Source organism: Pyrgilauda ruficollis, unplaced genomic scaffold (genome assembly GCF_017590135.1).
Source record: "Pyrgilauda ruficollis isolate IOZ18807 unplaced genomic scaffold, ASM1759013v1 scaffold21, whole genome shotgun sequence".
NCBI classification, from domain to species: domain Eukaryota; kingdom Metazoa; phylum Chordata; class Aves; order Passeriformes; family Passeridae; genus Pyrgilauda; species Pyrgilauda ruficollis.
This window is the reverse complement of record NW_024520318.1, coordinates 915,978-942,923: the sequence shown is the minus strand read 5'-3', so window position 1 is coordinate 942,923 and position 26,946 is coordinate 915,978. Positions and strand designations below refer to the sequence as shown.

The following is a 26,946-nucleotide window of genomic DNA, read 5'->3' as shown; positions in this document are numbered from 1 at the left end:
GGGTGATGTTTCTCTCACTCTGGCCGTGCAGCACAGGGGGGTGCACAGAAACACCCAGAACTGCTGGGATGGGCACACCAGCCCCCCAAAACCAGCCCAGCAGGGCTGCAGCACAGGGCACAGCTGCGGGCAGGGCTCAGGGCACACATATTAAATTGTTTTTCTTTACACACACACCCCCCCCTCCAGTAAGACATTTTGATTCATAGTGCAATAGTTTATGCCCAGAATGCTCAGTAGCCAACTCTGTGAGCTGAGGAAGGGCAGGGGGTGCTGCCTGCCCCGGGAATGCAGAGGGAAGCAGCCCCGGGGGTCAGGGATGGTGGCTGCACAGCAGTGTGGTGCCCAGGGTCAGGATGCAGCTCCAAGGAGGGCTTTTCCAAGGCTGCAGCCTGCAGGGAGATAAAGGAGAGCTGCAGGGGGGTCCCCTGCTCCCCTGCAGCCCCCAGGCCTCGCTGGGAGCACGTTTCACCCCTCAGCACCCAAACTGCAGCTGCAGCTGCACAGGGACAGCCTGGGCACCGTGCAGCAGGGGCTGGGCTTCAGAGCTGCCTGGATTATTTGCATTATTTTTAGTGATTCCTTCAGCTTTGCTTGTTTGCTGCTGTCAAGGCAACGGAGCCACGAGGACGAGCCCGTTGCTGTGAGACCCGAGGGGGCTCTGCTGTCACCAGACTGAGCTCCTGGCAGCCTCTGCAGTGACACACGCCCAGGAACGACAGCCCCAGCCCCTGCTGCCGAGCCCCAGGGCACAGCAGCCGCCCTGGGGCTCCTTTGGAGGGCAGCTCTTACCTGCAGGCCAGGTGATGCCCCGGCAAACCCCGCTGGCACTGCAGGGTGTGACAGGCACGGAGCCAGCCCGTGGCATCCCTGACATCACTGCAGCTCACAGCGGTGCTGACAGCTGTGGGTGCACATCACCACCCCCTTTGGAAAGGAGACTCAGTGAGCAATTCAACCTGCCCAAGCTGCAAAGCCCTCTGGAGCAGGGCTGGGGGGCAGGCAGAGCCCCCCACCCCAATTCCTGCCCCCCGTGTCCCCAGCAGCCCTGGGAGCACTGGCTGGGACATGCCACCTCCTCCCCCTCGTGCAGAGCACCCCTCAGTGACACAGGCAAAAAAATGCATTTACACCAGCTGGGCATTTCCTAGGAGCAGAGATTTCCAAACCCCATTTCCATAACATGTAGGCAGGGAATGTAAGAGCAGGAAGATGCGTGCCACCAAAAATATAGAACAAACACTTTCAGTATTATTCCAGTTCACAAATCCAGGCAAGGGCGGAGAGGAGCTACAGCCCTGAAATACTCCATGTTGCTGAACAGTTTAAACCAAGTATTTCACCCCATAACACTACAGCGACCTCGCAGCTGAACAAAAACTGCTGGAACTGAAAAACTGAAAGGATAAGAGGGGTGAGCTGGGTGCATGTTCCAGTGGCCCAGTGGGGTACCAGCAGGCTCCTGGAAGCTGCTCAGGTCAGAATCCAGCTGCTCCTGTCACGGGTGGATGGAAATGGCTTTGCCTCAGAACACAGAAAGCTCCTGTCCAGTCACCAGCTCCAATTATTGCCTCACTACCACGAGCAGAACAGGAGCGACAGGAGGGGCTGCAGGGCTGGGGAGCTCAGCCCAGGGCTCTCCCAGCACACCCCAAACCCTGCCAGGGCAAAGCTGTGAACACAAACCAGCACCAGGCACAAGGGCAGCACGGGGGCAGCGCTGGGGACGCAGCAGCCACAACCCAGGAGCTCTGCCTTCCCTGCTGCACTCCCAGGGGGGCCTGCTGCCAGCCCCGAGCAGCCAGGGCAGGGCAGCGGGGGGGACAGACACACGGACAGGAGTGGGACAGACACACGGACAGGAGTGGGAGCCCAGCAGGGACAGACACACGGACAGGAGTGGGAGCCCTGCTGAGGCCCAGCAGGGACAGACACACGGACAGGAGTGGGAGCCCAGCAGGGACAGACACACGGACAGAGAGCAGCCCTGCCTGGCCCAGCAGGGACAGACACACGGACAGGAGTGGGAGCCCAGCAGGGACAGACACACGGACACGGCCGTGCCAGGAGAGGCCAGCAGTGCTGCCCCTCGCTGCCATGCCCAGGAGCACAGGACAAGGGCACAGAACACTGCACCCACAGCCACTCCACGACTCATCAGCACCCACTACTCCATTTGGCAAAATATTTATTTATAATAAATCCATCCCAAAGCGCTTGGTCACAAAGAATCGACTCCTCTTACACGTCCGGGCTGTAACAATGCTTTTGGTAGAAGTAAATAAACTGCTTCTTTTTACACAGTGTACAAAAACAAAGAGACACCGAAATGACAGGTAACAGGACACTGGGGGGGCACTGGAGAGGCAAAGGCAAAGCAGAGGGGCCCGGCCTGGCAGCGCTGGCACCGTCATGTACCCGTACAGTCCTCGGCCCCTGCCCAGCGCAGCCCTGGCCGGGCTGCTGCTCCAGCAGGGGAAGCTGTGCCGTGCAGCAGCCCCAGCCACCTTCACAGTACTGCATGTCAACACTGGGAATGGTTTCTGATATGGTTTAGACTGCACACAGTACTTGGGTGGGAAACGGGGAGTTACTCCCACTCCGTGGTTCCCGGGGGCTTGGATGTCAAGTCGTACATCACCCGAGAGATGCCGGGGATCTTCTTGATCTCTGCCACCATCTTCAACACGACCTGTGGTGGAGGGGAAACGGAGTATCAGGAGAAAAGTGTGTGACAGACCTGATGAACAGCACCCTGGAAAGGCTGGAGGGCAAGCTGCTGACACCAGCTGTGCTGGACACCAGAGCCTGCTGGCACCAGCACGCTGCCACCAGGCAGGGAATAAAATCAGCTGAAGAAAACCTCTGCTGTCCAGTGAGAGTCACCTTCCAGAGCTCACAATTAGTCCATGTTAGCAGCAATATTCCAGGGGAGACTCTGATGATGCTGAGAAATTCAGCTTCCTTAGAAATCCCTCAGTTCCCAACACCACTTACATGACATGCTTTTTTATTTATAGAGAAAGCACAAATTAACACTGCATTGCTCTGTATAGAAAAACTTTATTATTTCCTCCATAAATATGATTACTCTCTATAACCTCTATTCCTTAGTCACCACACTACTACCTAGCCTTAAAATGACCATTTTTCATTTTGAAGAAAGCAGGGATTTTGTTTGGGGGTGGGTTTTGTGGTGTTTGGTTGTTTTAAAACACAAACACTGAGGTCAAATGAATCCTCATTTTATACAATGGGATAGCAGTTCACATGGCAGCCTGAGCTGCTCTTTTCATGGACAGGCTACCTTAAAGTAGAGAACTTCAAGTATATACAATTACCAAACAGTGCTCACATGCTCCTGAAGTGTGTTTAAAATAAAAGGTCAATCCTGCTCCTACAGCACATTCCCAGAGGGACAAAGTACTTGACTGGACATGGATAAAGTTGGGGGAAAAAAAAAAAGCTTGAACTGGACTCAAGTTCTTTTAGTGACCTAAAGAGCAAACAGAACACTGACATGTTAAACTGCAAGTTCCAGTAAAAGCAGAAGTGCCAAATAAAGGCAAATCCTAATGTCAGGAAATTTCCAATTACTGATGCAAAAATAAAGTCCAAATCCCAGGAATGGCTGGGGTATTCCTTCCTCTTTAGCTGGTTGTATTTTGGCTCAGCTCTGCTGGAAAGCCTTGGAGTGTGTCACACCCACCTTGCTGGTTTTTCTTCCCAGAACACCAAACATTCCACTGATTATTTACAGCAGAGAAAAACAGCAAGAAACGGAAGGTGGGGGCAGCGGGGTGCGAGGAGAGCAGCGGGCAGGGCTGGGGAGAGGAGCAGGGCCCTCACCTCCTCGGGCACCTCGCTGCCCGGCGTGGCGGCGATGCCCGTCATGAAGTCGCTGGTGATGAAGGGCCTGATGACCACAGACCTCTGGCACGAGGGCTGCTTCTGCAGGGGGTCCCGGTCGAAATGCAGCGGGGTCAGGATTATCGGCATCTGGCTGATCTTCCCTGCATAGCCTGCAGCACACGGGGCACACGGAGACCACAGTGACAGCAGCGCGGCTCAGCTCCCGCTGCACTGCATCCCCTGCACTGCATCCCCTGCACTGCATCCCCTGCACTGCATCCCCTGCACTGCATCCCCTGCACTGCATCCCCTGCACTGCATCCCCTGCACTGCATCCCCTGCACTGCATCCCCTGCACTGCATCCCCTGCACTGCATCCCCTGCACTGCATCCCCTGCACTGCATCCCCTGCACTGCATCCCCTGCACTGCATCCCCTGCACTGCATCCCCTGCACTGCATCCCCTGCACTGCATCCCCTGCACTGCATCCCCTGCACTGCATCCCCTGCACTGCATCCCCTGCACTGCATCCCCTGCACTGCATCCCCTGCACTGCATCCCCTGCACTGCATCCCCTGCACTGCATCCCCATTGCACAGCTCCCCCTGCACTGCATCCCCCTGCACAGCTCCCCACTGTGCTTCCAGCTCTGAGCCAAGAGCTGCTCCCTCACCCCAGGATCTGCTCCCCCATCCTGTGGGATCTGTTCCCCTATCCTGTGGGATCTGCTCTCTCACCCCGTGGGACCTGCTCCCCTCCTCTTGTGGGATCTGCTCCCCCACCCCGTGGGATCTCTGCTCCCCCTGGTCCCCCAGCCCGGGCTCACAGCAGTGGTGCAGCTCTAGAGCTGCAAACCAGCACTGGGAGGGCACTGGGCAGGCCCTGGCACAGGTTCCCAGAGCAGCTGTGGCTGCCCCATCCCTGGGAGGGTCCAAGGCCAGGCTGGATGGGGCTTGGAGCAGCCAGCCTGAAGTGGAAGGTGTCCCCAGGGCCTGGAGCAGATGATCCCTAATGTCCCTCCCAGCCCAAACCATTCTGACATTCTATAAATTGCCACTTGAGATGATCCTCAGCCTTTGCAGGCACGCAGAAAAATCCCAGCTAATCTGTGTTATCCCTGTAATTCACTGTGAATCAGTGGAAGAGCCACTTTCCTTCCCACATAATGTAAAACTGTGGAGTTTTATCAGTCTCCATTTCAACACAAATGAAGAGATATTCCCAAACAAATCTTTGAAAATCTTCTTTGAACAGTCTTTGAAACACTGAGGAGAAAGCTCTCCAGTATCCCTGCCTAGTGGTGGGCAGGTAACTCCAGACAATCACATTTCCCTCATTTTTCAACATCCCCTCCTGAAAGGCAATGCACAGCTCCCCACTTTCCCTGTTTCCAGGAGCTCAAGGTCCAAGATCCAGGTGTGAGGAGCTCATGGTGCCCAGGCTCCCTCCCTGTGCCAGCCCTGGCCTGAGCTGCTGCACAGGGAGGTTTTCTCACTGAGCCACAACTCCAGGCTTATTTTTAGGAGCAATTCATTCACACAGAGCCAAGTGTCACCAAAAGTTAGCGAGACACAGCTACAGCTTTACCAACACAGCCAACAGTGTTATCTCAGCCTTTTGAGGTTAATTCTGTACAAATTCTGTTCACACAGCTCTGCAAACTGAGTATGGATCCTCAGAGAGAGGGATCTGTTGTAACTTGATTTATACCAAATACAGGCAGGGCTGATGCAGTGCTTCCCACACAGATCACATCTCCAAAGGTAATTAAGTAAAAAACTGAAGAGGCTGAACCTCAGAAGTGTTTATTCCCAGGCTCTGCCTGTGTAGCACATCCAGGGACTCCACACCCTCTGGTTCTGCAGGGTTGGGGCTGCAGCTTGGACTTCAAGTTAAGAAATCTGAAACCCCCACGGGCTGTGAGCATCACCCCCATGAGAAACCTGGCATCTGGGCTTTCCCCAAAACCAACACCATGGAAAAACTGTGTCAAGCTCCTTCACCTCAGGTAAACACTGAGCTCAGCAAAGAGAAGGGATTTGGGTGACTGAGTTGCCTGCCAGTACTTGGTGCACAAATCTGCAGTGAAGCACCACAGCTTTGAGCTTCATGATGTGTCAGAAACAAGTCAGTCCCCAAAACCCCCTAAAATGAATTCCTGGCCTTGGACTATCAGCTTCCACAGCTTTTCACTGCCATTCCACTAGCTGATCACTTTTCTGGAGCTAGCAGCTTGCAGATTTTGCCAGTACCACTCTGATTACACCCACGGGGTTTGCAGGGATCTGGAAACACGGGTCTGACCCCTGGGGTGAGGTGGAGCACTTACCAGACTCCCTGAGAATGTTGTGAGCCTCAAAGTCAGCTTGCCGTAAAGTGCTGAGCACTCCTGTGGTCAGGAAGGTGGGGGTGACATCCGTGGGGGGCTCCTTGACAGGGGGGCCAAACACATACACCACTCTGCAACACACAGAACGAACCACACTGCTGCAGCCTGCAGCTCCAGTGCCAGCAGAGCCAGGAAACAGCACCACGTTTCATTCTGCTCACAGTTTTACCAGGAAAGCACCAACCCCCCCATGAAGTGCTGCACCTTATTGTTAATGAGGGGTTTTCAGCACATTTTGTAAACCGAAGTTTATAAATCTACAGAAGAACATCTGCAACAAAACATCAGCTTCATGTATTTAATGTCACTCCGTGTGTTTCAGAAGCAGAAGAAGAGGCAGAGTTGGAGTGGCCTCGTGCAGGGACTCACCACCAGGTGCTCACAGCAGCTGTGTGCCTCTGCAGACACACACCAGGAGCACTTCCCAAGCTCCAAACCACACAGATGTGCCAGTTTACAGGGTGGGTTTTTGTGTGGAATACAGAGGTTGAGTGTGCCTGAGCAGCAGAGGAGCCTGCAAGACCCTGGGAGAGCAGAGCTCCCAGAGCTGTGGGATGTTCAGGAGGGCACTGCTGAACCCAGCAGGGCTTAAAGAAATCAGCAGTGCTCTGAAGCCAGAAACTGGCTTTCATTTCCATTTTTTGACATACTCTGGAACTGCACAGGCAATCCTGATTTATGCCTTCTTTTGTCCCCTCTGCACTTAATTTAAGCAGGTGCCTTGCAATTCCAGGTCTCACCTTTCAGAGTAAAAGCTCTGTCAGTAGGTGTCACTTATGTGAGAAAATGAAGTTTTGCTATAAGCAATTCTAAGCAGTTCTGGCAGAAATCCCACAGCCAGGCAAGGAGGGTGTAATTCTCCAGAGCTGATTTCATGTCTAAGCACCTTCAGCTGCTGGAAAAGTTACGGGTTCGAGGGGGTAGAAAATGTATCCTCAGAGAGCTCAACTGAGATCAAACTGCCCAGCTGTGGAGCCCTCCCTGTGCCATGAGAACTGACAGCCCCACAAATCCCTTCCTGACACAAAGGCAAACCAAAGTGCAGCACATCACAGCTCAGCCCCAGCCCGGAGCCTTGCAGGAGAGATTTGCATAAATTATAGTGGGTGCTGCCTAATCCAAGGATACAGGCCAGCAATTTCTTTTCAAGCTGGAAATAAATCCCTATTTCGATTTAGTGCGTATTTGTGGCCTCTGTATGACACACCTGTCCAACACATAAAAACATCACAGCCCAGATTAAACAGGGCAATGCCTGCACCTGCTGAACTCCCACGCACGGATGAGACAGTTAAAAATGAAGGTAGCTCAGTACTCACCTGTTGATGTTGTGGCACATGCGTGGTATGAGCCTGGCAAGGAACATCAGGGACTCCCAGTGGGGAGCATCCTTGCTGGAGATGCCACAGACGTAGCTGTAGGAGCGACAGTCACCCTGGGGACACAAACAGCCACACTGAGTGCCAGCCCTGCTGCCAGGCCACTCACAGCCCCTTCTGCCCATCCTGCAGGACACAGCAGCACAGCTGGGGACAACGTTCAGCACACACTGAGCTGGTGGCAGAGAGAGACTGAGTGGGTCAGAAAACAGACAGCAAGATGGGAGAGCTGTAAAAGGAAATATTCAGGCTGGGAAGACTCATCTACAGTGGCCAGTGTTGGCATTCTGGGGACAAAGCACAGAAATTTGATGACACTGCAGCCTGAAACAGTAACCAAAGCTGACTGCAAAGAGCCACATGCAGCATCAGGCAGGTGAAAGTAAAATATGAGGAGGAATTCAACACTGAGGGTGCAGAGCAAGGTGCTTTACTGCTCAGGAAGGAAATCTCAGTTACTGCACTCAGTTCCATGAGTGCCAGCCCTGCACCTGCCCCTGGCTGTGTCTGTCCCACAGGGAGGGAAGGGCAAGGGAGCTCAGCTGATCCCAGTGTCCTGCACTGCTCCAGCTCCCCCCTTCCCGAGGAGAGGGATTAGCACAGCTCGCAGAAGTACTGGAAAGGGCAACAAGCAACCAAAAGAAGCAAAGTGGGGTTTTACCCAGGGCAGCTGAGCTCTCCTGGCCTCACGGGGAACAGCAGGGTGACAGCAGAGCTCAGGGGCTGCAGCAGCTGCTGCTGAGTGACCCCCCAGGCTGGACAGTGCCCCGAGAGCCCCTGGCACGGAGCTCAGGGATCCCAGAGAGCCTGCAGGCACCGGGACAGGCTGGCACAGCCTCCCCAGCGGAGCCAGGCTGCAGTGCCAGCCCTGCAGCCGCAGAGTGCTCCCCAGAGCAGAGCCAGCCTGCCCCGGCAGGAGCAGTCCCAGCCCTGTACCTGCACTCCCACGGTCTTGATGGGCAGCAAGAAGGCATTCAGTGAATGTAGGCTTGTGATCTGCATCAGCTTCTCCTGGTCCTCCTCACTCGTGCACGCCTTCACCCTCTGCAGCAGCGTGTGGGGCTGCCAAGGATGCAGAACAAGAAACTGGAATTAAAGCTCCCAGCCCCTCAGACAGAGCTCGCGCCGCACAAATAAAAGTGTAATTTAAATAGCTGTTGGCTTAGTCTACATTTACCCCTTGGAACTATTTAAAGCATACCCCTCATCTGACAATTAAACAGCAGCTGAAGCACTTCTCTGTGATCACACTGTGCTTTAAGCTGAACCTCTCCAAGGCCATAGGGGAAACTCTTTTCCTGTGCTCATTTTCTCCTTCATAAAGCTGCACTCTCCAGTTTTATGGCACCACAATTCCCTATCTTTTAAAGGAAAGGCAGATGGAAATCCCTGCCCTTCAGGACTTACCAAAAAGGTTCTGGAAGTTGTTTTGAACTCACACCTCAGAGCAGCCCCCAGTAATGCCTGACAGCCACCAGAAAGGTCAGCACAGCCAGGAGATGGGGAAGTCAAACATCAGCCACTGGAAATTCCAGGTTTTGGACCAGTTCCTGGCTCCTGCACTTGCATTTACACACCTGGTGAATCTGGGCTGTGCAAACCCAGAGTGTTACAACTCCTTCAGGGAGGGAAGACCTTTCCTGCCACTGTGTGATCTCATCTGCACAGAGTTTAACTACAACAGAATTTGTTTGTTATTTGAAAGGTAAATAAAGTTCCATTTTCCAGAAATGGTTCAAAACACTTGCACCAGTCACAGCACTAAAAATTCCACTGAACAGCTTCAGAGGAGCTGTACTTGGAGGCAGCATTCCTCAGGGAGCACAAACCAGTCCTTCTAACCTTTCAGCAGATTAAACCTCCTTTTAACCTTTCAGCAGGCTAAACCTCCCTGCAGGTCACTACAGAACCATCACTCAAAATTAAAATGTAGGATTTCCTTACCTTCTTCACACTGGCAGAAAAATCTGCCACTATTTTCAAGATGTTGTTTGTTTCTGGGAAGTCTTTGCACACGTAAGGCTCTTCAGCACAGATCACTCTGATTGCCAGGCCAGGACCTGCAAAGCAACGTTGAAGAAATATTATAGCAAATAACAGGAAGCTGGTTTTCAGCTGGAAGTGTGGAACAGTGAGCCAGTCACTGAGTTCTGTGCATTCTGCCATTCTGCCTAAGCTTCAGCTGTCTAAGCACACCCTCAAAGACAGAAAGAAACCAACCCACAATTCCAACTTTGCTGTTTTCTAGTGGAGAACTCGTGTTGGAAATGTTGAGTATTTCCTTTCAAGACAGCAAATGTCCCTTGGAAAGGCAGAGCCAGGCCATTATTCCAGGTCAGATCCACGTGGCAGCTCAGGCAGAGCTCACTGCACTTAGTGAAAACTTCTCTTTTGGCTTCTCCCACCAAAGCCAAACAAAGGCTTAATGATAAAACATTACGTGTACTTATCAAGCTGCTCTCGAGTCATCTTTTCCTGAAAGACTGAGCTTAATTGAAAACCTAAATTGATTTTTTTCTGCGTTTAAAGATCAGTTTTATGCTGCAGTTACTCTGGATCTGCTGAACACTGCTGTCATCCAGCAGCTCCACACCTGGGAAGGGATGCCTGGAAACCAGCTCTTCAGGAAGACCCAGCTCTCTTCCCAGCACTCGCACCTCATCTTTGTGAAAGTCTTTCAGTGGTTCTATTACTTTACCCTAAAAAAGAAAAGAAAAAAAAAAGGCAATTTACACTCCAGCTCACATATCTAAACAAAAAGCCTGAAATGTTTATGTTCTGGCACCTAAACTGGCCTGACCTCACAGCACCAGTGCCAACGATTCCATAAACACTGGAAAGAAATTCCAAGTGAATGTGGGCTTTGTGGAGCAGCAGCAGGACAGAGAGTGAGCCCAGGTAGTGCCAGAAGAATCCGTGGCTCCAGCAGAGCAGACAGAGCTGGAAGGCCAAGCTGGCTCTGCCTGCATGAATTCAGACCTTTCGTGTCTCTGCTGGATGCTCAGCCCAAGCCCAAAGCCTGGAAGACACTTTGTGCAGGGATCAGTATCAGAAATGGATCATTAGTTCTCCCCTGTGGGGAGCTGGTAACTGAGCACCTTCCACCAGACTGCTGGCTGAGGTCCCTGTGCTGTGCTGGCTCTTCCTCAGAGTGCAGCACACTTGGAGAACTCACCACTGCAGGCCAGAAAACCAAAGCAGGCAGCNGGCTCCCCCTCAGCCAGAAAGCCAAACCAGGCAGCCTCCCCCCTTTGCCAGAAAACCAAAGCAGGCAGCCTCCCCCTTTGCCAGAAAACCAAACCAGGCAGCCTCCCCCTTTGCCCGACACGCTCACCCCAAGGAGCTGCGCACACAGAAGCGGTTTTTACAGGCTTTTCTGCACCCCACATGAACACAGCCTCGTTCTGTTGATCCCACAAACAGAAGGAATGCACTAATGACAAACGACAGTGACTCTCAGGGGCAGTGGCAGCAGCAGGGCTGGGCGCCGGGCGCTCACCTCCTCGCGCAGCTTGCGGATCAGCTCGGTGTCGTTGTGGTGGGTTTTGATCACCTCAGCCTTGCCGCTGGCCACCAGCGAGGCGCTCTCGATCAGGTCGGGCCTCAGGGTGCCCTGGGCAAGGAAAACCTCCTCGGGTTTCAGGTTCATCTCCCCGATGACCTCGTTGGCAATCTGCGGGAGGGGCACAAAGAGGGAGAGTTCGGCACTGCTGGGGCTGTCAGAGGTCTCGAGAATTAATGAATGTTTACAGCAGGGAGCTGGAAAAGCACAACCAACCAAAAAAACTCACAGTGCCACAGTCCCACTGCTGAAACACTCCTGTAACCCCATCTTGTGCTGAGCAGAAAATGGAGAAAACATCCCCAGAGTACAGGAACGTCAGTGCCTGTTAAATATTCTCCCTGTCCCTTCCCAAAGGCTTCTGGGCTCATCCACAGCTCACACAAGCACCCACTAATTAACCACCACCACTGATTAAACGCTAAAAGATGTACCCAGGAACCACAGTATTTAAAAACTTCAACCAAACAGCAAGTAAGCATTACCTTAACGAAGGTGTCACCGATAATTTTTCTCTTTTCTTCAGGACTTGTAGTCATATTTAAGGTCTTGCTAATTCTTTTACGTGGAGTTCTGTCCTCGTCTGAGATGGGCAGAGTTGTTGTGCCATTATAGAATGAATGGGCTGCATTCACCACTGCAGGAAATCACAGGAATATTGGGGTTTTTTTTACAAAATCAATAAGGATTTTTGTGGATGTTACAAAATAGAAGTTTCACTTTATTGCTTTAAAAAAACCCCAAAAATAAAAATAATTTCCTTTGATTATTAACTGCATTGAATAGGGCTGCTCATTACCTCAAAAATTAATTTTAACAAGAGCCTTTTACTTCTCTTACTAACCTATTACTTTTTCCATTTGTGAGATTAGGCAGCCACATGCAAGTCCAGTTCTTGCTTCCCTCTCAGATTATAATTTACTTGCTTTAAATAGTTTACAGACAGTGTTTCCCCAAGGCCTTTCTGCAACCAAAATTAAATGATGCACTATTTACTCATGCTACATTATGCCACTTAATTTAGAGAGGCTCCCAACGCAGAGATCAGCTGGGAGGTTCTCTGGCATCCTTCACCAGCACTGAACTCCCTGACCTACAGCAGGAGCATTTGCAGCAAAGGGATTCCCTCAATTTGCTCCTCTGGCTGCCTGCCAGAGCCCAGGTTTGTTGCTCCACGGACTGCAAGAATAAGACATGGATTTCCCACTAAAAATGTGTTTAGAATGAAGCTCAGGACACTGCAGGCCAGGCTGTGGGAAGCACTGCTCACCCAGTGCCACAGCACAGGAGAGCCCCTGGGCGAGGCACAGAGCCCCAGAAGAGGCAGGAGCTCTCCAGGCAGCACAGAGCAGCTCGTGCTGCTGCCACAAACTTGGTCTTCTCTGACCTCCTCACACCTGAGGTACCAAAAAACCTCTGAGCCTTCTCATCAGCCACGTCTGGGCACTTGCTGCTCTCTCAGGTAACTCCTACCATAATCATAAAGACATCCCAGGTCAGAGAGTCCAGCCTTTGACCTTGTTCTCAAAAGGTCACTCCAAAACCATTAAATGCACCTCTTTCAAAGCAAGAAAAAAAATGCTTTGAGAGTCATTTTGGCTATAGTAGGATTTAATCACCCAAATGAGCTCACAGTTGACGAAGAGACTGAGGATAAGAAATGAAGCCCAAAGTGTTAATCTAGACACTGGAGAAAATGGAAATGCAGTGACTCTGCAGCAGCTGAGCAGGATCCCGCAGCAGAGGAGTGAGCACGGCACAGCCCCACTGCTCTGCTGTGCCCCCCCTGCACAGACAGCAGCACCTGAAGAGATGGGGAGCTCACTGTATGATCCCATCAAGGAAACAAGGCCCAACATTCCAGCTTTCAGTTCTGTGCTCAGGCAGCTCCACACCACCGACCCCGCCTCGGCACCAGGGTCTGGGAGCAGCAGCTCAGCAAACCCAACCCTAAGGGCCGGTTCTGGGGAAACCACCACAAAATCCCAGCGCTGGAAGGAGCAGGGAGCAGGAGGGAAGTACCTTTGACGTGGATGCCCAGCTTCCTGAGGGCCTCCTCCACGGCCTGGCTCTCCCTCTTGCGCATGAAGCCGTTGTCGATGTGCACGGCGATGACCTGCTCGCGGCTCAGCGCGCGGTTCAGCAGCGCCGTGCACACCGTGGAGTCCACGCCGCCGCTGAGCAGCACCTGCCAGGGACAGGGACAGCACAGGGACACTGCTGGGCCAGCTGGGCTGGCAGCAGCGGTCAGCACAGCACTGGGAGGGGAGGGCACTGCAGGAACGTGCCCCGTGTTGAGGGAGCGGCACATCTATCCTTTATCACACTAAAAAGTTTCTCTCACGGATTAGGTGAAAAGCCACCTCACAGGACCTTGGGGACTTCACCTCAGACTTAAGGATAGCTAATTGGACAGAAGCCAGAAAGTCCCACCTGGGCAATTTACTAGAAAAAGGAGTGAACAAAGAAACTAATTGCTTTTGTGAGGTGTTCTACCAGTTTTACCTCTTGCACCTGGCTGGCTTTTTCTGTTTGTTTTTTTTTGCCTTTTATTAAACCTTTTTGTTTCCAACACTGCAACAGAAGCCATCCTGCTGGCTTTTATGCCTCCAAAGGTAGCTGAGCTCTCTTGGGTGTGTTACATACCTCCAAGAGCCTATGAGAGCTGGCTGGAGGCTCCTGGAACAGGGCACACCAGCCAGCTGCACGCAGCCAAGAACGCACTGCCCCAGCTGTGCCACCCCCCAGCCTGGGCGTGCAGGACCCAAACCACCTCCCACAGCAAGCCCAGGCAGTGCAAAGCAGCCCCCAACTCACCAGGACCTTCGAGGAGCCCACTTTGTCCTTGATGTCCTGGATGCACTGGAGCTCCCTGTTCTCCACGGTGAAGGTGCCGCTGCAGCCCGCGATGTCGTAGAGGAAGTTCTTCAGGATCATCTTCCCGTTCACCGTCAGGCTCACCTCAGGGTGGAACTGTGCTCCGTAGAGCTTCTTAGACTCATTTGCTATGCCTGGTGCACGTGGCAGAACAGAAATAACTCAGCTGGAGCTGAAGGCATAGCCAAGCCAAGCCAGAGCCTCCAAGTGGCTCTCTGGCATTGGGTGACTCCCGTGGCTTTCAGTCCCCAAATTGTAAGGCCCCACAATTTCCTGTGACAATCTCTGTGTCATGTTAAAGCCCTGTACCTACATTATTTCAGTACCTACACTATCCTTGCTCAGTTGGACATTCATGCAATATTAAATACAGTAACAAGTTAATAAAGCTTTAATAATTAAAGAGTGCACAACCCAAACCCCACTGGCACTGCACACCACAGTGCAGGTCTCCCTCTCCCCTGCCTAAAGGGCACAGGATATTTTATTTCTATGACAAACCACACATGCATGCTTTAAAAAAATATAAACTATATAAATAATGTTAACTTTAACCACATTTAAATCAGGATCATTGCTTTTAAAGTTTATTTCTTTATTATCGTGACAGCTTGACATACAGACACAGCAGAAATTTTTAAAATTTTATTTGGCAATTAAATACCAAGAGCTATTACTCCGTTCCCATTACGTTCTAACTCCTGTCTGCCATAATTCTTTACCAAACATTATCAGAAGACAAATTCAGGATAAAATAAATACCTGCTATGATGTTCCCAGACTGTGCCACCACTTTGAATCCATCAGCTACTTTATCCACACTATCTCCATGAGTGAGGAGCACAAGCTCTTCCTTCTGAAGGCCTCTAAACCAGGATTAAAAACCAGAATCAATCCAAGAAAGAACAAAGACCTAACTCTGTGCCTTTCCACGAGATGCCCTGAGGGATTCCAACAAAAGCACATCTCCACAGACCAGGACACCTGAGATGTCTGCAGGATTTCCTTCCCAGGAACAGCCACCTGCAGCTTTGAGATGCCTCCCCTGGAGGCTGCCCAAGCCCCTGTCCAACACACCCCTCCTGCAAGAGGGAACTGATCTCAGTTCTGAGGGTTTGTGGCTTTCTCCTCACAGACACCCCAGCACTGAAATCCCCTCTGGACATGGGGAGCCATCTGGAGTCAGGACACTGGGAGTCTTGCCTTTTATTTCACCACAGTGAACTTTTCTTGTTCAAAACTACGTGTTTTCAGAGCAATGTGGGCACATCAGACAGTTCTGCAGGAGCCCTACAGAGGGAAGATGATAAAACTGGAACACCAGGGATGAGCAAACTGTCACACTTTTCACAAGGAACTTGAAAGCCATCAAGAGAATTATCAAGTAATCTAATTCTGGTTTATAAAGCAGTCACAAAGCAGTGTTAAAGGAAGGTAGAAGAGGAATGGGTTTGGATTTTCTGTGCCCTTTCCAAAACTGGATGGGCACCAACAAATACAAGAGCAGGGCACAGCAAGAGACAAGAGCTTAACTCAAATGTTCTCAGATCATGGTGCACTTACAGTGTCTCAGTGAAGACTCTGAAATAAGGAGTTTACACAATATTCCCAGCAAATACACATGTTTTTTTAGAGCCAATTGGAAAGTTATCCCTAAGCATTTGTTTCAGCAACTTGCTTATTTGTGACCACATTTGTAAAATTTTCATTAGAAATTATCAGCTAATTTTGCCTTTTTTTTTTTTTAAATAACCTTCCTCTCACCCAGACAGCCCTTCCCAGGCTGATACTGCTGTGATAACTGCAAATGTGTGTGCACCTGAAGAGTGAGCAGGTGTTGTCCAGGGTGATGCTGAACACTCCATCCTCCCGAACGCTCTTCTTGTGCACCGTCCCTCCAAACACCTTGTTCATCATCTGCAGAGCAAAGGGACCTGTGAGAAATCACCTCACCCCCTGCACCCTCCAAACACCCTGTTCATCATCTGCAGGGCAAAGGGACCTGTGTCTCTAATCCAAATCTGCCCTCCTTCAGTTTAGGGCCCTTACAAGGTAAGGCAGAGCGCAGAGAGGAACACACAGCAAGCCCAGCTCATCCATGCATGCTCCTGTGGCTCTGCTCTCCTGGAGAGCAGCTCCTCCAGCTCATGCAGGAACAAGGCCTGCAAGGAGGCTGTGCACAGGCACATTTAATGCCTGCACTCGCTCCTGGAGGTGCTTCCCAGCCCCAAGGACTCTGTGCTGTCTCCCAACAGCACCTGCATCCCATAGCAGATCCCAAGCACTGGCTTTCCTATTGTGAATATGGCTGGGTCGAACCACGGTGCATCTTCTGCATACACAGAGTTTGGTCCTCCAGATATGATGATGGCTCTGCAGACAGAACAGGCAGAAATCATTAATAAAAATACTCTGTTACTTTGAAATCTATGTACTGTAAGCATTGGCACTGTCTCATACCACTCTTAGAACTGACACTTTCTAACAGACATTTTAACACAGATATCATAACACCTAGCTTGATATTTGCTGTCAAACCCAGCAGGTTTTCAGGGAGGAATTTCCCCAGTTTAAAGTAAGTCAAATATAAACCATCCTAAAAAGTGCCTGTATTTTAAATTTCTCATAGCCAACCATCAGCTATGAGAGCAGCAGGCTGGCTGGGACAAATGTAGAGTATTAGCTCTAAGATATATATTTTTATACATGTGTATATATATATATACACACACATAATTTATGAAGCCTGTAACACCTGGAGGAGACCTGCAGCCAAAAAATCCACCCCCTATCTCCTAAATCTGCTGAATAAAAGTCCCTTCATCCATGCTGGTTATGCAGAGATGGCATCAGCAACAAGCTGAGAATCACAAGCACAATACATGCGATCCTGTAGGGTTTGGAGTTAATACCTCACACTATTAAAGAAAATTAAACCATCTCAAAGGAGAAGAGAGGGTTTTTGCAAAGCACAGTGGTTTACAGGACCATGAACTGCAGAGGCACCAGTTGGGCAACACCTCTGGCCTGGTCCCGGCATCGAGCAGGGCGGTACCAGACCTTGGACTCAGAACTGTTTGTTTCACAGAGAACATCAAACTTGTTCCGAGCCAGGAGCGCAAAACCAAACCAGACAGGAGTTGCACAAGTGGGATCTGATGTATCTAATCGTTCCCCCAGCCTTAGCTCCACACAAGCACTGAGCAAGCAGAGTTTTCCTGGCTGTGAGCAGCAGGAGCTGAGCTGCCGTGCCAACAGGAACAGCCCTGCAGGACAAGCCCCGGCACCAAGGTCACCTGCAGCCCCTCCAGGCCAGGAGGGATGGAGCTGGAAGAGGCAGCATTTGCTCCCCTGCCAGCTGGGAGCTCCAGGCCAGCTCTGGAACCAGCACAGCTGGCGTGGGTGCAGTTTTGTTGTACACTGACCCATCCTGAAAGCTCCTCCCTGCAGCTCCTGCACAGCACTTCTGGTCAGCCTGGACACGGAGCATCTCCTGAGCCTGGACTGCCATCAAGAGCCTGAGCTCTCTCTGTGGCTGCTGGTGCTCCTGCTCCAAGTAACTCCATGCACGGAAGCATTTGCTCAAGTGCCAGATGTACAGAACATTATTTCATATTAATTAGAACCACACAACATGCTCCTGGAGCTTGGGGCCGTGCCCATCTCCTGATGCCCATTTCCTGGGGAGCCTGGACAGAACCTTTCCCTGATCTCCAACCCAAAACTCCCCTGACACAGCTCCAGTGCTCCCTGGGGTTCTGGGAAGGAATTGAAGGAACACAGCCACACCTATAGACTGAACATTCTGATGAGAAGTCAAAATCGTTAGACACTCTTCTAGGCAAAAAGTAGAGTCTTAAACACCTGTGTTTTTTCCATACCAGTTGAAATTTGGCATAATACAGAGGGGTTTGCAATGTGCCCAAGTACTGAAGTTAAAAATAAAAAAAGAGTTGAGGCTGAGAGAAGGACTTGCATCTTCTCAGCTGTGCAGAGAGTCAGAACCTGCACAGGATGCAGACTGTGCAAGCTTTCCTGCAGCACTCTGATTTCCTGCACATTTGTCTGTGTTGGTATGAATATCCCTGCCTCTGGTTTACCCTAAAGCCCTTCCCAAACTACCTGACCCAGTGTGGAAAGCCCCTGTGCTCTGGATTACAGGCACCTCAGGAACCACACCAAAACACCCAGGGGAAATGTGTGCATTGACTCCCCAGGGTGAGGAATCCTGCCAGAGCCCAGTGCCAGGGCCCAGACTAAACCCAGAGCCCAGACTAAACCCAGAGCCCAGACTAAATCCAGAGCCAGGACATTGTGGGAAATGCTCCTGTTCATGCCACATTTGGGTGACACTTGTCACTGCAGAGTGTTCTGAACGCCGAGGAGCTGGCTTTTCAAACACAACATGTAAACAGCATTCAGCAAAATGTGTCCCCTTGCTGCCATCTCAAAGCCCAGCCCAGGTGCAGCTCCTCAGCCACTCCATGCAGCCTGGCTGCTCCCAGGACATGGAATATGCACCAAAACCCTGCAGGAAACCACAAACTCAGCCTTACAGCGGCCACAGCTGTGGATCTGCTGGGTTTGCTGACTGACACTGGACACAAACAGGTTTTGGGGACACAAACAGAGTTATTGACCAGCCTGGCTGACCTGGAACCACCACCCCAACCTTGAGAAGTGACCTGGGGGAAGAGGCTCTGCCACATTTTAGAGAGCAACTATTTGCAATGACAGCTCCCACAGGTCTAATCCCAATACTCTGAATTCTTCCCACTGCAAACCTGCATCAACACAAACTATTTACTGCTTCACTAATTATCACTGATTGGAAAAATGCACTTCTGCAGCACTGTCTTATCTGTTACAGAGCACAACCAAAATCCCACATGCACCAAATTTCTGGATTTGTACCAAACTGACAAGTAAGCACAAATCTTTGGTGATTTGTAGACTTTGTATTTATTCTCCACACACAGAAGAGATGTATATCCCAAAAAGCCTAACAAAACATGAAAAATTAATGTACAAAGTACTAAGTACTTGTGAGACCTTTCTTTGCTGCAAACAATGAGTGGCAGTGTCAATTAGGAATTTTTTTTAGCTGCTTCCCAGGAACATCAGGCACGATTTACCACAATACCTTGAGTACCCAAGTTAGTCTAATTAAAAAAAAAAAAAAAAAGTAAAAAAAAAAAAAATTAGAAGCCCACAAAAAATTCAGCAGGTAACATAGCAAAATCATAAATCATCTACATTTTGGCAGACAGTTAAAATGCAGCCTCCTGAATGATGCTCTGCAATTGAAATTACCAAAATGACATTAGGAAACAAATGTACAAAAGGCATGGAGAGACAAATGGATCTCTGCCCAAGTGTCCCCTGTGTCAGGTGTTCCTGTGGCCACAGGAGGGAATCATTCACACCACTGGCATTAGAGATACCTGTGTACAGGCAGAGGTATTATAAAAGAAAGGATTCATAAAATCAGGGCTTAAGCATGTTGCTTTTTCCAAGTGCAGCTAACCAGCTGGCTTGCAAGTTCCCATATGAAAGAATCAAAGGAATAGAAGCAGTTAGCACAACAACCTACTCTAGGAAGAAAAATAGGTTGCACCTGTAATAACAGAAGATCTGTCCCATAAAATTAGACAAAGAAAAATGTAAACACCTAGGTGAAGAGACAATCTTACCACATACACACACAAACACCTTTGAACCAATGAATTGGGCAAGAAAACTACCAGCCATTTGGAGCTGAACACATGGTCTGTGAAAACTGCATAAAATGAGTTACGTGAATAAAAATTGGCTTTTCCTAGGTGAGGAAACAGAGAATCCCGTGTGCTTTATTGCAACGTTAGAGCTACTGCCCAGGAGGTGAGCATGGAACAGAGCAGGGAAGGGCAGGAACAGAGAGCAGGGAATGGGGCAGGAACAGAGGGCAGGGAATGGGGCAGGAACAGAGGGCAGGGAATGGGGCAGGAACAGAGGGCAGGGAATGGGGCAGGAACAGAGGGCAGGGAATGGGGCAGGAACAGAGGGCAGGGAACAGAGAGAGGGAAGAGCCCAGGAGGTGAGCATGGAACAGAGAGCAGGGAAGGAACAGGAGCTGAGTATGGAACAGAGAGCAGGGAATGGGCACAGAACAGAGAGCAGGGAAGGGCACAGGAGGTGAGCACGGAACAGGGAGCAGGGAATGGGCACGGAACAGAGAGTAGGGAACAGAGAGCAGGGAAGAAACAGGAACCAAGTATGGAACAGAGAGCAGGGAAGGAACAGGAGCTGAGTATGGAACAGAGAGCAGGGAATGGGCACAGAACAGAGAGCAGGGAAGGGGCTCAGGAGGTGAGCACGGAACAGAGAGCAGGGAAGGGGCTCAGGAGGTAAGGACAGAACAGAGAGCAGGGAAGGGGCAGGAGGTGAGCACGGAACAGAGAGCAGGGAACGGGCACAGAACGGGAAGCAGGGAAGGAACAGAGAGCAGGGAATGGGCACGGAACAGAGAGCAGGGAACAGAGAGCAGGGAAGGGGCAGGAACAGAGAGCAGGGAAGGGGCAGGAACAGAGAGCAGGGAAGGGGCAGGAACAGAGAGCAGGGAACAGAGAGAGGGAAGAGCCCAGGAGGTGAGCATGGAACACAGAGCAGGGAAGGAACAGGAGCTGAGTATGGAACAGAGAGCAGGGAATGGGCACAGAACAGAGAGCAGGGAAGGAACAGAGAGCAGGGAAGGGGCATGGAACAGAGAGCAGGGAACGGGCACAGAACGGGAAGCAGGGAGGGCCGGGAAGGGCCGGTCCTACCGGAATCCCTGCTCGCGGATGGCGAAGGCCGGCGTCTCCAGCGGGAAGATCTCGGACTGCACGAAGAGCTCGCGCACGCGCCGGTCGATGACCTTGCCGTACTGCGCGCCCGCGTCCAGGATCACCACGGCGCCCTCGTAGTGGTGCTGCCCATCCTTGAGCTCTGCCCCGGCGTTCTCGGGCTGTCAACGGCACCCAGGCAGAAATCACAGTCACCCACACCCAGCCAGAAATCCCACGGGACTGCTGCACCCACTCAGCAATCCCACAGAGCCACCCACACCCAGCCAGAAATCCCACGGGATCATCAACACCCATGTCAGCAATCCCATGGAACCACCAACACCCACTCAGCAATCCCATGGAACCACCAACAGCCATGTCAGAAATCCTATCGAGTCACCCACATCCATGACATCAATCCCATGGGGTCACCCATACCCACTCAGCAATCCCATGGAATCACCCACACCTACGTCAGCAATCCCATGGGATCACCCACACCCACTCAGCAATCCCATGGAATCACCCACACCTACGTCAGCAATCCCATGGGATCACTCACACCTACATCAGCAATCCCACGGGATCACTCAAACCCACTCAGCAATCCCACTGGATCACCCACACCCACTCAGCAATCCCATGGGATCACTCACCCCTACATCAGAAATCCCACGGGATCACCCACTCAGCAATCCCACGGGATCACCGAGACACGAGGCTGGAAAAGGCCTCTGTGAGTGGCCTGAGTCCAGCTGTCCACCCAACCCCACCCCCTGTCACCACTGAACTGTGCCCTCAAGTGCTGCTTCCACATATTTTAGAAACCCTCTCAGGGATGGTGACCCCACCACAACGCTGGGCAGCCCCCCTAGATGCTTTACAAATGTTTCTGTCAGGAAATGTCTCTTGATATCCAACCTAAACCTTCCCTGGCTTTACACTGACAGCCCATTGACAAAGCCAGATCTCTTTAACAACTAACATGTGCGAGGCTTTGCTAATTAACTATGCTAATTTATGATAAAAATGATAAAGACCAGCCAAGAAACTTCAAAATGCAAAAAAAACCAAAAAAACCAAAAAACTTGAAGATGATAAGGACCAGTTGAGGCACTGGCAAGATAAAGGTGCTGGACACCAGCACAGAACATCCACCCCAAGCAGACAGACAGACACGACATCCCCATCCCCCAAACCAAACAGGGCACAAATTAGGGAAGAAAAATGCTAATGATCTAGTGAAGGCAGAGCTTCCCACAAGCAAGAGCTCATATGCCCTGATCACCATCTGCAGCCTCTCCATCTTTTTCCGTTTTCCAGTTCCACACGAACCCCAGCACAGCCCGTGAGAACTGAGAGCACTGGCCTTTTTCTCAGGCAAAACAGCACAAAACCAAACAAAAAATGTTTTCCACTGTCATGCTGGCTCATATGCTGAACTTCACTTGACATTACCTCCTGGAGAGAATAAGAAGGGGAAATTGAGAACAAATGTCGCTGCTGAATGATTAAAAAAAAAAAGCCCAACACATTTTGAGCGCAGCATTTGAGCAGACTGCACGCCAGAACAAAGCAGTGGTTCCCTCTGAGCCCCTCACGCCTGAGCTGCTTGGCCAACTTCAGCCAAATCTGACAGAGTGCTAAAAAACACAAAGCTGAGTTTCTTCATTAAAGAAACGTGTGAGGAGAGGCAGCTATTCCATGGAAATGTCCTTTATCAGAGCATCTCCAAGGAAGAACCAACAGCCACGCTCTAACACCAAAAATCCAAAGAACTGACTGCCTAAAGAACTGACTTCTCTCAAGGTGTTCTTCCCCTACCTTAAAGCTCACCCTGTCCTTGCCAGTGCAGCTCGGTGAAGGACAGACTGGGAAAGGTTTTACTTTGGCAGATCCTGCCCCAAACACCTTGGAGCTCCATTTCAGGTTTTACTGATGGCAGGTTGGAGTGGTTCTGCTCGTTTGGACCAGGCAGCAGAACTCGCCTGTGTTCCCATCCCTGCTGCTCAGCATGCCCAGCTGGGGCAGGAATTCACCCCAGAGCAGCCACAGGTGATTCTGGAGAGCATCATCCTGCTGGGACACCACCTCCCAACAAGCACACTGGAAATGTCCAAAGTTCACACCAGCTGGAAGAGGTTTTATCTTAATTAAAGGACATAAGTGGGGGAAAAAAACAGTGCTAAATCCCTCAAAAGCCTAAATCCGGGTTGAAATCAGATATTTAATTTTTGCCCTTCAGCTGGCAGCCAAGTTGCCTGACGGGGAGCTCTTAATGACTTTTAGTGCTGGGTTACACAACAAAAAGTGCACATGCTGGAAGAGAGCAGATTTTGCAGCAAAGACCCCTCCACACCCCCAGTGAGGCAGAGTCACCAGAGCTGTCCTCCCTTCCAGTGCAGGGAGGGAATCACTTTTAGAGTGGTTCTGGCATTTTCACCTGGCAATTTCTACATTAGCAGCTCTTGCCAGACAGACAAACATCCTTGTGCTTTCCTGAGCCCATCTTGAGGAAAACACTATTCCTGGCAGTGCTGTTTTTTTATTTCAAGTCTTTAATTGTTTCAGAGCAGTAGGTTGTGTCATTTAAGGCCAGAGCTCTGCAGCCCTCTCACAAAAGAAGACTAAACAGAAGTTACTGTTGGTGTCAGCTCAGCTGGACTGATAGCTGAGCACCCACACCTTTAGCTAATAAATAAATAAATCTGGTTTTCAGTGCCCTACCCTGAGATGCTTTGGGCAGGCAGGTGTGGTAAATGGGGGCATGAGCAACAGTTGTGGGGGAGACAGGAGTGAGAAAACAGAAAGAGCCTGATTGAAGTTAAGGAGCACTGTTAAAGCAGCATGAGCTGCTCTGTGTCCTGAACCTGCACCTCCCTCAGATCCCAGCAGAGGCAGGACAGCAACCCAGACTCCTGTGAACTCACCAGACAAGTAGAGCTGTAAGGGGGTTCAGAACTAAGAGAGCCCAATGTACACCACCATAAATCACAGGCAAAAAGAGGAAAGGAAAAAAGGCAGAAAAGTCATCACAGGATCTGGCTTTACTTATTGAAAGGCACAGTTCCAAGGCTAGGGGTTTTAAACCCCAATTTACCACGGGAAACTTCATTTGATGAAATCCAAAAAGGAACAGATGCTGCTCATGTGCAGCCAGCATGGCAGCTGAGCTCGGCACAGCACGGGCAGAGATGTAGAGACAGCAGACAGCCCAGCTCCTGCAGGGACAGACGGGGCTTAAGGAGCCAGCACCCCCTCCTGCTGGGGGCTCAACAGCCTCGAATGAAAGCTCTTTTTCCCCTCAGTACAGGTAGAGCTAGCTCTCCTTGTCTTCTGGTCCATTTGCACACAAGCGTGGAGAACATGCTGGTTTTGAGACCTGCTGTGAAGCTGCTCTGACAGTCCCAGGCCGTCCAGGCACTGGGGCAGAGGCACCAGGCTGCTGTCCCCAGAGCAGGACTGAAAACGGGGCTAAAAACACGTGCACAGCGAGAGAGGAGAGTCTCTATTCAGCTAACTCAAGTCACAAGTCACCGTGAACGCCACGGACCCGAGACATGGCACCAAGGTGCCAGGTGCCACCTGAGCCGTGCGGTCACCCCAGCTGTGCTGCCAGCCTCATGCCACCACGCTAACGCTGCAGGACAGAACCTTCCATCACCGCTGTTCTTCTGTGTAAAAACAAGTAATTCTGAGAACTCTGGTGAGCTGAGGTAGGAGAACTGGAACCAGGCTTGGGTTACCGGCCAAGGACACCACAAATCCTGCTCCTCACATGCCTACCTAGTGCCCTAAACTGAGTGTGCAAGTTCCTAGCGGCCCACTTGTGCAGAATCAGGGGATTTTTCAGCATTTCACACAGCCACATGCTTGCAGGTTGGTCATTAATGCAATTTATAAACCACATTTCTATACAGACCAGTCCCATTCTGGAGTACTGGAAAGTAGCAGCAGCTCCTCTGCCCGAGCCCTCGGCCCCAAGCTTTCACCCACACTGGTAACTCAGAACAAGCCTAACCAGGAGCCTTGCTCTTGCACTCTCAAGCCAGCACAGGTTTTACAAGAGTTTAACTGTTTCCCCGTGGTACTAAAACTAAGCAGGTCTAAGAACGCTCACTCGTATTTCACAGTGTAACAGGAAAGCAGCTCCCTCACACTCGGGCCATCCCCAAGACCCAGACAAGAGTCCCCAAATCTTCCTGTCAGGGAGGCTTTAGCAGACACGAGTGTCACGCAGGTGTCCGCGGGCTGCAGGCAGCCGGGCCGTGCAGAACGTGCTCCCACTCGGGCAGGATGAGCCGGATCCGCACAGCCCACGGCCAGGGAGAACCGGAGCCCCAGGAGCAGCCCCGGCCACGAAAGGAGGCTGCGACCACGGCCGGGAAAAGCCGGCCAGAAAACTCACACAGGGATGAAGCGAGCACCCAAAACCCCTCCAGAGGCACAGCTTCTTGTGTGATAACGAGAGAAGGAGGGAGGAGAGGAGCAGCCCGGCCAGGAGGGGAGGTTGTGAACCGAGGGAAACCGCGTCAGGAAACTTACACGGGGACCGAGCTCGCTCCCCGAAACCGAGCGCTCGAACCCCCCCGAGCCACGGGTTTCCACAAACTCGATAAAGAAACCAGCACAAGTCTTTCATCCCGCTACAGCAGCGGCTCCAGGCAGCCCGGCTGGGAAGTTGCATTATCAGAAGGAGCTGGAAGTTGCTGGGCGCACGGCTCGCTCCGTGCCCGGGCCACACGGACACGCGGGGCTGGGGCGGCGAGCCCTGCCCGCGCCGCTGAATGACCCGAGCCCCCGGCCGCCAGCGGGGACACAGCCGGGCGGGGTTGGGGTTAGAGCAGCCCCACTCGGGGGGTCAATCAGTTAATTAATGAATTAGCGCTCCGCCAGCAGCCAGGGCTGCGGCTGCGGCGCGGGCGGTCCCGCTCCCCTCCCGGGCCGCGGGGCCCCGCCATGTGCCCGCCGGGCCGGGCCGGGCCGGGCCGCAGCGCCGCGCCCCGCGGCCGCAGCACTGACCTTGGTGTCCCCGTTGCACAGGGCCATGGGGGCGGCGGGCAGCGCGAAGAAAGGGCCGCGAGGAGCCGCGGCCGATGAGCTAATGCCGCCCGCGGGAGGAGGAGCCGCCCGGCACGGCCGCTCCGGCGGAAGGGGAGGAGCGGCGGGGTCAGGGGCGGGACGGGGATGCGGGGACACGGCGGGACACGGCCCGAGAGCCCCGGCACGCCGAGGGGCTTGGGCTCCGGCGGCTCATTTTGTTCTGTTGTCAGGGTAAAAGCAATCAGAGCTTTGTGCGTGAGCATCCTCTGGTGCCATGGGATCGCTGGCTGCTCGGGGTTGGGAGCTTAACGCCCTTCCCGTCCCACCCCCTGCCGTGGGCAGGACACCTTCCATCGGCCAGGGTCCATCCTGGCCTTGGACACTGAACCTGCTGTGCCTGCTGGGTGAATTCCCCAGCGGACACCGCAGAACGTGACTGCATCCCTGGAACCCTCCTGGAGCGGTCCCGGGGCGGTTTGGGTGCCTCTCCCTGAGCATCAGTGTAAATAGAAGGCATGGAGAAAGGGCTGGATGAAGGAATTCTGGTTAAGATGAAATCACACACCAGCGTCTGGTTCTGCTGTCAGATTCCAAATGGTTCTGTCCTGAGGCTGATTGATAGAAATGTACAGGTTTTGTTCAAAATCGGGGTTTCTGGTCTGTCGTTTTTTGGGATGTGTCATTCTTTTACATTCTATTTACACTGCATTCAAGCAGGGTTATCTCAGAACACATGGCACAGGATTGTGTCCAGACAGGTCTGCAGTATCCCCAGTGAGGAGACTCCACACCCTTTCTGGTCTCTGTTACAGTGCTCGCAGCAAAGATCTTCCTTCTGTCGAGCTGGAACCTCCTGGGCTCAGTCCCGGTGGCTCCGGTGCCATTGCTGGGCCCCCGGAGCAGAACCTGGCGGAGCAGAGCTCTGAGCCTCCCTGAACCCAGGGACAGCCAGGGCTGAGGGCCCCTCTCGAGGCTGAATAGCCCCAGCTCCCTCGGCCTTTCCCGGGCACGGAGACGCCCCGTGATCCCGACCCCAA

General features: G+C 51.9%; 1 protein-coding gene across 1 annotated transcript; it reads right to left on the bottom strand.

Moving 5' to 3' along the window:
- Positions 1-2,173: 2,173 nt before the first annotated feature.
- On the bottom strand, positions 2,174-26,027 carry GMPS (guanine monophosphate synthase). The gene is made up of 16 exons (XM_041467897.1): positions 25,889-26,027; positions 20,864-21,045; positions 16,319-16,433; positions 15,880-15,977; positions 14,823-14,926; positions 14,001-14,194; positions 13,206-13,371; positions 11,669-11,820; positions 11,121-11,294; positions 10,215-10,320; positions 9,566-9,681; positions 8,558-8,683; positions 7,562-7,677; positions 6,183-6,313; positions 3,850-4,022; positions 2,174-2,692 (listed from the first exon to the last, which is right to left on the bottom strand). Exons 1-16 carry the CDS (start codon positions 25,913-25,915, stop codon positions 2,591-2,593), a joined length of 2,082 nt encoding a protein of 693 aa, XP_041323831.1. The 5' UTR covers positions 25,916-26,027; the 3' UTR covers positions 2,174-2,590.
- Positions 26,028-26,946: the final 919 nt, after the last annotated feature.

Bases quoted from the DNA above. Each gene is read 5' to 3' on its own strand.
- GMPS (XM_041467897.1), bottom strand. From the start codon at position 25,915: ATGGCCCTGTGCAACGGGGACACCAAG. The intron at 15,978-16,318 runs GTGCTGTTGGGA...TTTGCTCTGCAG, and splicing joins GGATCTGCTATGGGATGCAG to ATGATGAACAAGGTGTTTGG. The intron at 10,321-11,120 runs GTGAGCGCCCGG...TTTCTTTTTTAG, and splicing joins TCCGCAAGCTGCGCGAGGAG to GGTAAAGTAATAGAACCACT.